General features: G+C 34.0%; 1 protein-coding gene across 2 annotated transcripts in view; it reads right to left on the reverse strand.

Annotated features, from left to right (window-relative positions):
* Window positions 1-255: 255 nt before the first annotated feature.
* The window catches only part of HEN2 (RNA helicase, ATP-dependent, SK12/DOB1 protein), a 32,342-nt gene continuing 19,664 nt past the window's right edge, over window positions 256-12,933 (reverse strand). For both annotated transcript variants that reach the window (XM_082920877.1, XM_082920878.1), the window contains exons 13-17: window positions 7,941-8,094; window positions 7,161-7,309; window positions 6,984-7,079; window positions 3,124-3,216; window positions 256-738 (exon numbers count right to left, since the gene is read on the reverse strand). In XM_082920877.1, the coding sequence (XP_082777003.1) occupies window positions 628-738; window positions 3,124-3,216; window positions 6,984-7,079; window positions 7,161-7,309; window positions 7,941-8,094 (603 nt within the window). In that variant the 3' untranslated portion in view covers window positions 256-627. The remainder of the gene's footprint in view (window positions 739-3,123; window positions 3,217-6,983; window positions 7,080-7,160; window positions 7,310-7,940; window positions 8,095-12,933) is intronic.

A 12,933-nucleotide genomic window follows, 5' to 3' on the forward strand; every position in this document is an offset into this window, starting at 1 on the left:
AGAAATTTAGACTCAAGGAAACTACGTTCATCCCAGAAGCCTGATTAAATCATGCAACCAATCCTTTGAATGATTTAAGAAGATACAATACAGTTTCCTCAAATCAACTCTGCACCAGTTTTTTTAGCGAAGTAAGCCCTAAAAATATCCCAATTCCTTTGCTAAATCTAAACAATGCATATGGGAGAATCCAACTGCCTACAAATGAAAATGCTTCACATTCACAGCAACTAATCAAAAAGATACAATACAAAAGGTGAAAGTAGCAAGGAAAATGAAGTTGAGGAGTTCAACCACTTCTGTGCTGACTCTTTGCTTCCATTCCTTTTTTTTTTTTTTTTTTATTCTTGTTGTATCAAAATGTTTTGTAAGTTCGCACTTGTACAGCATTGATCAACAAGCTAACTTAGATAAGTAGCAATAACCATGTTGAGGAATATATTTAAAAAAATTAACTAAAAAAACTCTAGCTGTCAACAAATAAATAAGAAGAAACAACTGCTATATCAACTCATCACATCTAACATGTCTAAGAAACTAACCGCACATTTGCAACTGCGAATGACAACACCGTTGGCAGAAACGTGACTGCCGCAAAACATAACAGCACGATCTGCACAAGACACTCTACAAATACAAGGAATTGGCAAACATAATACCTCGACGAAGGCTTTCACTAGCCGCTGCAAACTTCTTCTCCAAATCAGCTTCCCCCACAGCATGAGCAGCAGCACACAACTGTAAAGCCCGGATATTAAATGTACTAACAATTTAACAAACTGTCATAATGTCGTATTTCCTTTTCAAGAAGTTGACAGTATGCAAAGGAAACAGCTATGTCAACACCTTAGAGGCTGTATAAACAAACAAGGGACTTCTGTGGATACTGTGAAATCTGAAATGTAGTTTATGGTATTTTAGTCGTGAGGGTATTTTGGTCATTAGGCTTATTAGGGTTTGTTTTATTTTACTTAACTATGTAATGAGTTTGTGTTTTCTTACAGACAATATAAGATTTTTTTTTACACTATGCTTGCCTATGAAGCATGGGTACTTTAAAATAGATTTTATACATGTATTGGGTACTAGTATTTCGCATGGTAGCCTACAATACAGAAACATGTATCCCTTTTTTTACATATTGGGTATGTATTAGTAGGTATCTCTGGAGTACAGCAAGTTCCAACTACAAACTTGTTTTGAAGTATGACTACCAAAATAAAATATTCTTGTATTCGGAGATTGGCTTTGTTTGGTTGAGTTTTCTGAACTGTTTTCCGGAATTTATTTTTATTTTTTATTTTTTATTTTTGTTTTTGAAAATTAGAAACTAGTTTGATAAAAATAAACACCAAAAAAGAGATTTAAAAATTTTAAAAATTATTTCCAGCCCAAAATAGATAATCATATGAAAATAATGAGTGAACTTTTCATTTGTTTTACCAAACTAATTTTGAAGTTTTTCAAAATATAAATTCTGAAAACTCAACCAACCATTCTTTGTTGCTTAGCATGCTTTTAAAATTAAATTTTTGTTCGTAAGTTCTCTAACATAATGACATTAAAATTTGGCTTCAACCTTGTTTCTGGCATTAAGCTTTGTTTTCTAGGTACGATCTTCAATCAACTAAGTTAATTAATTTTTGCATTTGGTTTTCTAATTGTATATATATAATTCACTACTTCAAATTATAAATTATATTTTTTTACTTATATCATCGCCATATCTATGTCATTTTCTTTAAGGTTTTGTCATATTGGTGTGCCCGTACCAATATCCATACCGATATCCCATTCTACATAGATGCTTGGAATCATGGTATCAACTGGACACTCACCAACCGCCATCATCCAAATAGTTCGAACACCTTATTAAAGTTCTTCTCTGGACCATGATTGCTTCATTAAAGGTCTCATAATTCTACTGGTTCATGCTTTTCAAGTCATTTTTTTTTTCTTTTCAAGTAGCTTGGTTTATAAGCAGTGCTCTAATTAAATTTAAAATATAATATATGTGTGTGTGTGTGTGTGCACGCGTGTGCACACACGCATGTGCATGTGTGCATAAAACAAGAAGCAAGTCCTCTATTCTTAATCCTCTTCTTTTATGATGTACATTGTGCATTTAGGTTTACAAAGTTCCTTTACCCTAGAGTCTGTTGCTAGAGTGGAGATTGCCTAATAAGTTGCTTGGCATCTGTCAATAGCTAAGTTGGGTCTTATTGGGGTATTCCTCAGTTTGCTTGTACGGTATCTTTGTTTTAATAAAATCTGAATTACCAAGATATATATATATATATATTGTACGGCTTTCAAAAGTCTTCCCAAAATTGTCAGTTAATTGCTCTTAAAAAATATTTAATTTGCCTACACAAATTTTGAGAAACATTTTAATTTTTATTTGTAGTTTGAAAATTTATAATGATAGTCTTGTCTGTTCTAAAATTTTAGTTTTGCCCCCATTTGAAGATTATTTATTTTTAATATTCAAATAGGAAAAAAAAAAATTAAAAACTCATGTGGTCCTAGGTGAGGTTTTCCCCCACTTAACATAAATCCCAACTCTGCCCCTACTTACAGCTTGCCAATTTCTTCACCAAGCCTCACACTTCTGCTCACTTTCAGTTCTTAATTGGCAAATTGGCATTACTCATCAGATTCGCATAAATGAGTTTGAGGGGGCGTGAAATGTATTGTTTGTCATTTTAGTAGTGAGGGTAGTTTAGTCATTAGGCTAATTAGGGTTTATTTTATTTTATTTAGCATAACTATGTAATGAGTTTGTGTGTTCTGACAGACAATATACCCTTCTTTCCTACACTGCTATTAGATACAATGACAATGGCAATGACAATGACTGTAGATTTAGCAATTTCCTTGACTCCAATGCTCTACTTTGTGTAAGGTTTGAAAAATAAAGCTTCTGGTCTTCAGAGAAGAGACCAAATAGAAAGTAAACCAAATCAATGATATTGTCTATGGAATAATAGGCAGTCATGCATTCCATACTAAATTTCGGTCAAAAGAACAAGAGAATTGAATTAGGCGTCAACCCTTCTTTTCTTTTCTACTTTTTTGAGAAATAACAAGAAAAAAAAACTTCTTCAAATTTGACCTACTAACCTGGTTCAGAAATTCATCCAGCCTTCTAGCGAGCCGTATAACACTCCCCTCAAAGATATCAGTCATTTGTATTACCTCTGCAAAAGATGCTCCCTGGAATGACATAAAAGGAAAGAAAAACAAGATGATATTATGATGAAATGGGATGGTTAATTTGGACTAACCAACAAAACAAAAAAGAAAAATGAGAATTCCAATTAAACACTATGGAGTTGAAACCAACTGACTCACCCATTTATTCTTCTGATGTACTCTCTTGTAAGTCTTTCTTTGATAAGCTTATTAATAAACCTAATGTGCCATCCTTTGATGCTCAAAATATAATTTGCAATACAAATATGTGCCTCTCAAGATTAAAGTAATTGCATGGTCTTTGGCCCATAAGGAGACCTAACTGCATCATGTTGCCTCAATGGTTTATCATGTGTAGAAGGTATTACAATGTCCAGTGGTAGAAGGAATTAGAGTATTTACCACCTATTTTTACATTGTCCTGAGGCTATGTTTTTATGGTGCAGTCTATTTCGGGTTGTGGGCATGATGGATTGGGTTCAAGGGTTTTGATTCCAATTCAGAGACTCGAGCTCTATGGAATTGTGTTATTTGTGCAATTTTGAGTGTTTTGATCAAAGCGAAATGCGAGAATTTTTACTTAACTTCCTTCTGAATTTCAGTTTCCCTCCTTTGTTTCTGATTTGTGAAGATTGGAGAGTGGTATGTGAAATGTGACTTTGAATTTTTTTTCATTTTTTTTAATCTCTGGTTCTCCCCCTAACTGTATTTTTTCACTTTTAGTAATTAAATTTTCGTCATTGATGATCTAAAAAAAACACCCACCCATTGTCAATAAATTAACCAGATCAGCTAAACAGCAGGCATCTCAATGAGATCCAAAACTATTTCCAACTTTTAACTTAAAGAAAATATACAAATTAAAAAGAAACATAAATTATGGATGACTTCGCGGTTAATTGTGGTGCAATGCGTATAGGTACAGGGACTATATGGCTATTTAGGTCACTTGTATGGAGCATAATTAGACAGTTCTAATTTTCTCTCAACCAAATCGAAACGGATTGACAAGATACAATCACTACATCTAGGTTCTCAGTTGCATTTTCACACCATTTAAACATTAATAGCCATGCCAGAGAAAATAATCCACCAGATATTCCTACCTTGCAAAGTCATCCAGATGTAATATGGCATTGTCAAAATTCAACCCATCATTATTGACACATTGACACAAAAAGAAAAGATCAAATTAAATTAAATGTCCAAAAAGATTTATCAAACAGTTACATTTTAGAATTGTAACACACATTCCAGATCTTGAGATTCATATCACCAAAAGTAGGATGGATCAAATGTGTGAGCAGAAAATGGCAGCAAGAGAGGAAAGCCACAAATTTTATGAATACCAATGAAATTGAAAGAAATTTTTTACAGAACTACAAGGCAGCGATGCTTCACGGGACAGAATGTTAGACAACTATGAAACAACACATCCATGATAGGAACCGAAATGTTACACATTTAGGCCCTCCAAACTACACTTTACAGTTCATAACTCAAGGTTAGTTGATGGTTTGTGTTGTTTCATGTGTTTTCAAGAAGATCGAGCCCCTACACTAACATGGCGTAATTAGGAAGATTTTGCAAGCTTAAATAGATACTTGGAAGAGTTCAATTTGAGCCCAGGAGCTAAGCCTTATAGACTAGAAGTGAATAGAACAAAGAACACACAAATCCATAAGGTTTGGAGAAGAAACTACTGGATTTGATGCAACACTGCTATAGCAGCCACTCTGCACGACCTTTAGTAATTTCGACGTATCTATCTCATCCTATATCGGATTGAGGTGATTCAAGCGGCGTTAGAAGAAGACAAAGGGTTACAACTTTGTGTAAAATTACAAAGTTTCTAATTCAAACGTTTGCTAGATCAAAAATGACCTACAATAATTCATTGCTGCCAAAATTCGCATGCACTGAGGAAGTGGGCCACACATGCAGAATCACCTCGAAAAGCGCATTTTTTTACTTAATAAAGATTCCAAACTTTAAATAAGGGGTCTTCAACCCAAGAAAGCGGCTCAAGAGGCAAAGAGGATAGCTATTCAAGGCAAATCCCTAGAGTTCTCATCGAAGATAGAGGATTCCACATGAACCGTGAGCAGTTAATCTTCCTGCTTGGGATTTAGATGAAACCTTACTCAAGTAACATCGAGAATTTTGTATTGTATATTTGGGATTGATTATTTAGTCACGACAATTGTATAACCTTGAAATTTGTTTTACCAAATTAGTTTTCAATGTTTTCATTTAATAGTTGTGCTTAATTTCTATGATCTTAAAAACAATGGTTATCCAATACGGTTATCCAATAGTAATATTTGTACATGTTTTGATTGTTGAGACGATTCATGCCTAGAGAAGACCAGTTGTGTCTATGACCGTAGATTTAACATAGACGATACTTGCAAATCAAAGATGGGTCGTGGCTGGTTTTCAATACATGAATTCTTTTAATGATTCCATAAGGCTTGTAGCCACCAATGGGTCATGGTCATGATAATTAATTAATATCCAAAAGTGATACAAAACCCATGTTATAAGGTTAGCAGTGGAATCAAAACCTGAAGCTCTTTTTTACTTGAACGTCAAAGTTAGTTTTTTTTTTTTTTTTTCCATTTTATAATGCTTTCAATAAATTTAGATTGAAAAGAACTACACTTTTTATTTGAATTAATTAAGAATCGATTTTCAAGATTTAAACAACTCAACCTTTCAGCATACAAACATATATATAACGTATTATATAACTCTCATGTGCTTATCACGTAGAACAAAGTGTTTGTTGGTGGGAAATGAGGATGATTTTCCTCTATTACCCTTATTTTGTAATCACATTGTTGCCACATGGCTGGATTCTACTAAAAATTTAAACAATGGAGTAGCAAAAGGGGGACAATGACACTTGTGTAAAGACAAAAGTGGGATTTGACCAAAAGTACAGAGAGTTGATTGTCACCATTTCATGTGTAGGGACCAAAGTGGGATTTGATCAGAAGTACACAATTGACTGCACGATTTCATGTGTATTGACCAAAATGAGATTTGGTGCAAAGTGCAGGGATACAAAGTGTAGTTTACCCAAGAATATAATAGTGAAATGGTAGAAGTTGCCCTAATTGAAGATAAGTTGATAAAGAACTAGCTAAGATGGTTAGGGCATGTACAACGAACACTTATAGATTCAACAATAAAGAAAAGTGATATGATAAACATAAATGAAAATGTTAAGGGGAGAAGGCCTAACCTAAAATGGGATGTGGTAGGTTATGTACAACGAAGACTTATAGATTTGCCAATAAAGAAAAGTTATATGATCACCATAAATGAAAATGTTAGGGGGAGGAGAAGGCCTAAATTGACATAGGATGCGGTAGTAAAAAAATTATACAAATTCATTTAATTTAACTAAGTATATAACCTTTGAAAGAGTATAATGAAGAAAAAATATTCATATAGCCGAGCCAAGCCGAGCCGATCCCACTTGTTCAGGACACAAAGCTTGTTTGGTGAATTAAAAGATTTCTAGTTTTAGATTCAAATATTTGAAAATTTTCTTTTATCGTAATTATTATTAGTTGTTTATTGATAGAATTAAATTGATTTATTACAGTTTCCATTAAATTGAGGGTTGACAAGATTAATTAGTTGTCAATTGACCCAGTCAATAGTAAAAATTTGGCTCCATTACTGATTAGCTACTAAGTGAAATTACAATAAAAAATTGAATTAAATTAAAAAAATTCAAGATATCACTGAGGTAAAGAGTGAAAAAACAAATTGACCTTTGACCAACAGTAAATGACATCCATCAAGAATGGTCTAACGGCTGCCTCCACATACTCATCCACATTTATTTCCAATTTGCATTCATGTTGTATCTGCGACAACATTAGGATCAATTTAATAGTTATTTATGGTTATCTCCAAATATGAACAAAGATGGCAAAAATTTAACATACATCTGCTATTCTTCTGGCACTGTCTTGCAGTTGTTGCAATGGTTTAGCAAGTTCTGCTCGTAACTGTATCTGCTCACTTGATCTGTCTCCCGGAATGAAGCAACTTACAAGGGCTGCAATTTGATGATGATCAAGATCATTGAAGGTACCTAATCATAAAATCAGTCAGAATCTGTACATAAAGGAAAGATGACCTAATTTTTTTGTTTTATAATAACTAAAGTTGCCTGAAGTCAGCCTGTCATACAACTGGACTGTTACGCTAATGTGACCAACAGGCAGAAATGGAGCTAAAAAAACTCAGCTCAAAAAGCACATGCCTTTTAAGTCCAATCCAGCGCCAACAATTATCTAAAGGACCCAAAGGTTTAATTAGCAATAGCTTAATACAACATTCAATTTTATAGCACGCTTGCATAAAGTGTTTAACTTGTATAAATATAACGCTAGATTATGCTGAAAAACATGAAGTACAAATTTTATGACTAGCATGTAAAAGTAATTTTTGAATTGTTTAATTAACATTCAATGGCACATTTAACTTGTATAAATATAACACTAGATTATGCTGAAAAACATGAAGTACAAATTTTATAACTAGCATGTAAAAGTAATTTTTGAATTGTTTAATGAACATTCAATGGCACACCAAACTCTTCACAGGATGGGGTTGGCCCAGTCAGGGTTGATCATCTCATAATACTATCTTTAGTTATGCAGATTTCCCCCATAATTGACATTATATTTGCAACACAAAGCCATTAATGTTAAAAAATTCACCATTGAACATCAATTCCGTAACAAGGAGTTCATCTCCTGTGTCTATCAAGCAGGCTGCCCGTCCTTTCAACTGGACAACACCGTCAGTATCAATATGGCCAAGCTTTTTCAGAACCCGTGAACGGTTCTTGAGTTCATCACGAAACTTTTTAAGCTGCAAAATTAACAATAATGTAATTAAAGCACAAAGCAAATAAGTAAAAGCATAACACAAATCATACTTAACAATTTATAATGACAACAGATTATCTTCAGTAATTGAAGAAAATACTATAAATATAACTCTGTATTTTTCTCTCTTTTTAACTTTCTAAAATATGTAAAATTCATCTGCAAGTGGCATTGCTTGGTGCAATCATAAAAGCTTGGGTTGACGAACGTGAGAATGCAGGTTTGAGTCTGAGAGAAGGTACTTTGCATAATAATGAAAAGATTAGGTCTGTATCCACTCTTACCCCTCCCAATAACCTTATATATCTACCTCTCTCTGAAGAAGATTAACAAGCAGGAGTTGATATTCAATATTCTTAGCTTAATATAATTTTTTTTTTAACTTGCTTTTGGATTTGGCATGTACCGAATCAATATTTGATATGAAATAAATAAATGAACTCTCATTTTAGTTTTATTTTTATGCATACTACATGATAAAAAATTATAAAAATATATATATTCGTTTACAAATGTATCCCCATGTACCCTATCCTATTTTTTTAGGTTTTCTCATATTGCCGTATTGGTATCATATGATATCGTATCCACATTCATGTTTCCTAGGTCCAACAACCCAAAATGAGGTCAAGAAAAATATTCTCTTTTTCTTTTTTTTTTTGTTCAGTACCAGATTAAAATGTAAATTCCAATGTTCAATGATAAAGGGAACCAAATTTGGTACAGACCAATGGACACGTCAAAACATCTACACCTCATTCACAATAAAAATCAAGAATCTTCAAAAATAAATAAATAAATAAAGTTTACATCACAAATCAAAGCGTCACAAAAAGAGAGATAAACACCAAGTGTCTCTGTCTAACTCAATCTCAGTTTCTAACCAAGTGTTTGCATAGATGTAAAGTGCAGTGTACAGTACAAGAGAAGCAACACAAAGCATGACATAGAATCATAAGCATACTAGCAACTCATTGATTAACAATTCTATCACAAGTAAAATAAAATATGCACAACAGAGTATATATATCACATTCAATTAATGTCTGCAATTTATCAGATACAATTTGTACGATTCCAAGTGCCGCCAAATAAACCAAATATAGACGGAATAAACCAAATATAGGCGGACGCATAATAATTACCAACAATGTATCAAGAATATGTACATATTGATGGAACATCATTTTTATCCCAATTTGATCTCTTTGTAATCCTATTTTTTTCCTCATTTCATTTTTCTTATCATACTTGATTTCCAAAGGTCTTGTAGAAAATGTAGTTGTGGTCATTAGGAAAGGTGATAGGATAATGTTAGTTAAACTAGTTATTGGAGAGAATATAGTAAACACACCCCCCAAGTAGGATTAGATAATCAGACTAAGAGCTTTTTGGGACCAAATGAATGAGGTATTACACGAGATACTCGTAAGAGAGAACCTTATTATAGGTGGAGATTTCAATGGCCATATAGGAATAGATAAACTAGATTATGAGAGGGTGCATGGTGGGTATGGTTTTGATAATAGAAATGAGGCTGGAGAGAGTATTTTAGATTTTGCATTGGCTTCTAACCTGGTGGTGGCCAATATTATGTATAAAATGCGAGAGAGACAGAGAGAGAAAAAGAGAGAGGGAGAGAGGAAGAGAGAGAGAGAGAGAGAGACCATTTGATAACCTTTAAGAGTGGGTCAATTAAAAGCCAAATAAATTACTTTCTAGTAAGAAAAGTAGACTGTTTAAAAATGCAGCGACTGTAAGGTGATTCCTAGATAGAGCCTGACGTCTCAACATAAGATTTAGATACTAGATTTATGCTTTAAAGGGAAACACCAAGCTAGGAAGGATAGTGGGCACCATAGGAGGAGATAGTGGGACCTAAAAAGAGATAAACTATAAATATTTAAGAATAGAATGGATGAAGAAAGTATTTCGGACTTGGAAGATGATGCTAGCACTATGCGAAATTTGATGGCCAATTGTATGAGAAGAATCTCAAGGGAAGTCCTTGAAGAGTCAAAAGGAAAGAGACCCAACTCTAAGGAAACTTGGTGGTGGAGGGATGAGGTTCAAGAGGTAGTAAAGACGAAAAATGAGTGCTTTAAAAAGTGGTAGAATGATAGAACTAAGGAAAACCTTCAGAGCTACATATTGGCTAATAAAGAGATCAAAAAGTAGTGAGAGAGGCTAAGTCAAAAGCATATGGTGACCTACACACTAAACTAAATAGTAAGGAAGGAGGGAGAGAAGAGAATATGCAAACTTGCTAAGATAAGAGAGGAAAATAAGAGATTTTAATTAGGTTAAGAGTGAAGACTCTAAGGTGTTGATGAAGGATTAAGAGATTATGGAGAGATGGAAGAACTATTTTGCGAAACTGTTAAATGAAAAACATGAAGGAAGGTCAAAAGGGGAGAAAATAGCCAATAATAAGGAAAACCAAGACTACAAGTTCTATCGCAAGATTAGGAACTTTGAAGTAGAGATTGAATAAGACTTTAGGATATCCCTATTGAAGCTGTTTGGATAAGAAGGGGGTTGCTTAGTTGACTAGGTTAATTAGCAAGATTTTGTTGACTAGGAAAATGCCAAAAGAGTGGAGGAAGAGTATTTTAGTGTCAATCTATAAGAATAAAGGAGATGTCTAGAATTGCAACAACTAAAGAGGAATCAAGCTAATGTGTCATATAATGAAAGTGTAGGAGAGAGTGATGGAACGTTGAGTGCAAGATATAACAGATGTGTCAAAAAATCAATTTGGATTTATGTCCGGTAAGTCAACAATGGAAGCGATCTATCTTTCGAGGAGAGTAATAAAAAAGTATAAACAGAAGAAAAGAGACATTCATATAATTTTTAGCGATCTTGTGAAAGGATATGATAGAATGCCTCCAGATATAATCTGGTGGATGTTAGAGAAGCAAAGGGTGACAAAAGGCTACATTGATGTGATTAGGGACACATACGAAGGTGTGGTGACCACTATTGGATCGCCTGCTGAAAAGACAAGTGAATTTTCAATTACTGTGGGGTTACACCAAAGATCAACCTTAAGTCCTTATCTTTTTGCTTTAGTTATGAATGAGTTGAAAAGAAATATTCAGGATGATGTGTCATGGTATATGCTTTTTGCGGATAATATCATATTAGTGGATGAGACTAGAGAATAAGTTAACATTAAGTTGGAGACTTTGAGAGAAGAACTTGAATCTAAAGCATTTAGGATAAGCAAAAATAAGACAGAATACATAGAGTGTAATTTTAGTAATAGTAACAATGGAAACAGAGAAGAAGTGAAGATTGAAAACCAAAAACTATTTAAGAGTAAACTTTTCGTTATTTAGGATCAATTATCACAACAACTGGGGAGGTTGGAATAGATGTGGTCCATAGAATTAAGATGAAGTGGCTTAAGTGGAAGATTGTGTCTAAAGTATTATGTGATATACGAGTACCCACTAAATTAAAAGGAAAGTTCTATAGAACGGCTATTAGACTAGCAATGTTGTATGGAACGGAATGTTGGGCAACTAAGAAATAACATGTAAATAAGATGAGTGTTTTGCTGAGATGAGATGCTAAGGTGGATGTATGACAAGACTAGAAAAAACAGAATTAGAGTAAGTATATTCGTAAATGGGCAGGAATAGCACCGATAAAAGATAAGCTGAGAAATAATAGATTGAGATGGTTTGGTCATATACAACGAAGATCAACAGAGGCAGTAGTGAAGAGATACAATACAGTGACGGCAGAGGAAAGTGTTAGGCGAAGGGACAAACCTAAATTGACGTGGGCTAGTGTAGTAAATAGAAAGATGAATCTCCTTAATTTGTCTAACCAAATGGCCTTTGATAGAGTCGAGTGGAGAAGAAGGATTCATGTAGCCGATCCCATTTGATAGGACTTAAGGTTAGGCTTGATTTGGATTGGTTAATTGATTTCCATGTTGCCAAGTCAAAATCATACCAACACAATGGCATGTGTGAGTGTACAAGACAATAGCAATATATACACTACACAAAATAGCACGGAAAACCTCACAAAATTAGATTTCAACGCATAATCGCATCACTAACAAAACACATACTTTCCCTTTCACTCCTTATCTTGTGAATTAAACTTGACCATTTTCATTCTCTAAAAAATTGAACTCACATCCAATGAAGCACAGACACCTCCGGAGGCAACGTATGGGTGTCTACCATGTGTCAAACACAGACACACGATGAACATATGTCGAACACTATCTCTAAGGTGTTCGGAAATTTTTTTTTTTTTTTTTTCTAGCCGGACACTTTGCGGACACGCTCAGACACCTGAGGGACATGTTTGCAGTATGTTTGGGACACTGCACAAAGAGAGAGAGAGAGAGAGAGAGAGAGAGAGAAGGGAGCAGAAGTTGCTCACTTTGTAGACCCTAGGTGAAGCTGTCAAAGCATTTGAAGGCCCCTACTGAAGCTCTATTTCTCTTCTTTTCTTCATCTATCTTTTTCTCTTCTTCTCATCCTCTTCGTTCTTTTCTTTGTCGTTCTCTTCTTTTCATCCTCTACTTCACTTTCTTCTTTTTTTCTTAGTTTCTCTTTTCTTTTTTTCCCTTTTCTCTCTCTTTGTGTTTTTGCATCTCTCTCTCCTCCGTTTCTTTGTTTTTTTTTTCTTTGTTTTTTTTCCTCTCATTTCTCTTTAATTATATATTTGCTGAATTTGATTTTTTTTTTCCCCCCCTTTTATGAGGTTAGCCACTTTGAACAAAAATTTGATAACCCCGCTATTTTTCAATATTCATCTTTGGCCCTCTTTTCCTGAACATGCATAGAACAAA

The sequence above is a fragment of the Camellia sinensis genome, chromosome 3 (genome assembly GCF_055761805.1).
Source record: "Camellia sinensis isolate YWXY chromosome 3, ASM5576180v1, whole genome shotgun sequence".
Taxonomy (NCBI): Eukaryota; Viridiplantae; Streptophyta; class Magnoliopsida; order Ericales; family Theaceae; genus Camellia; species Camellia sinensis.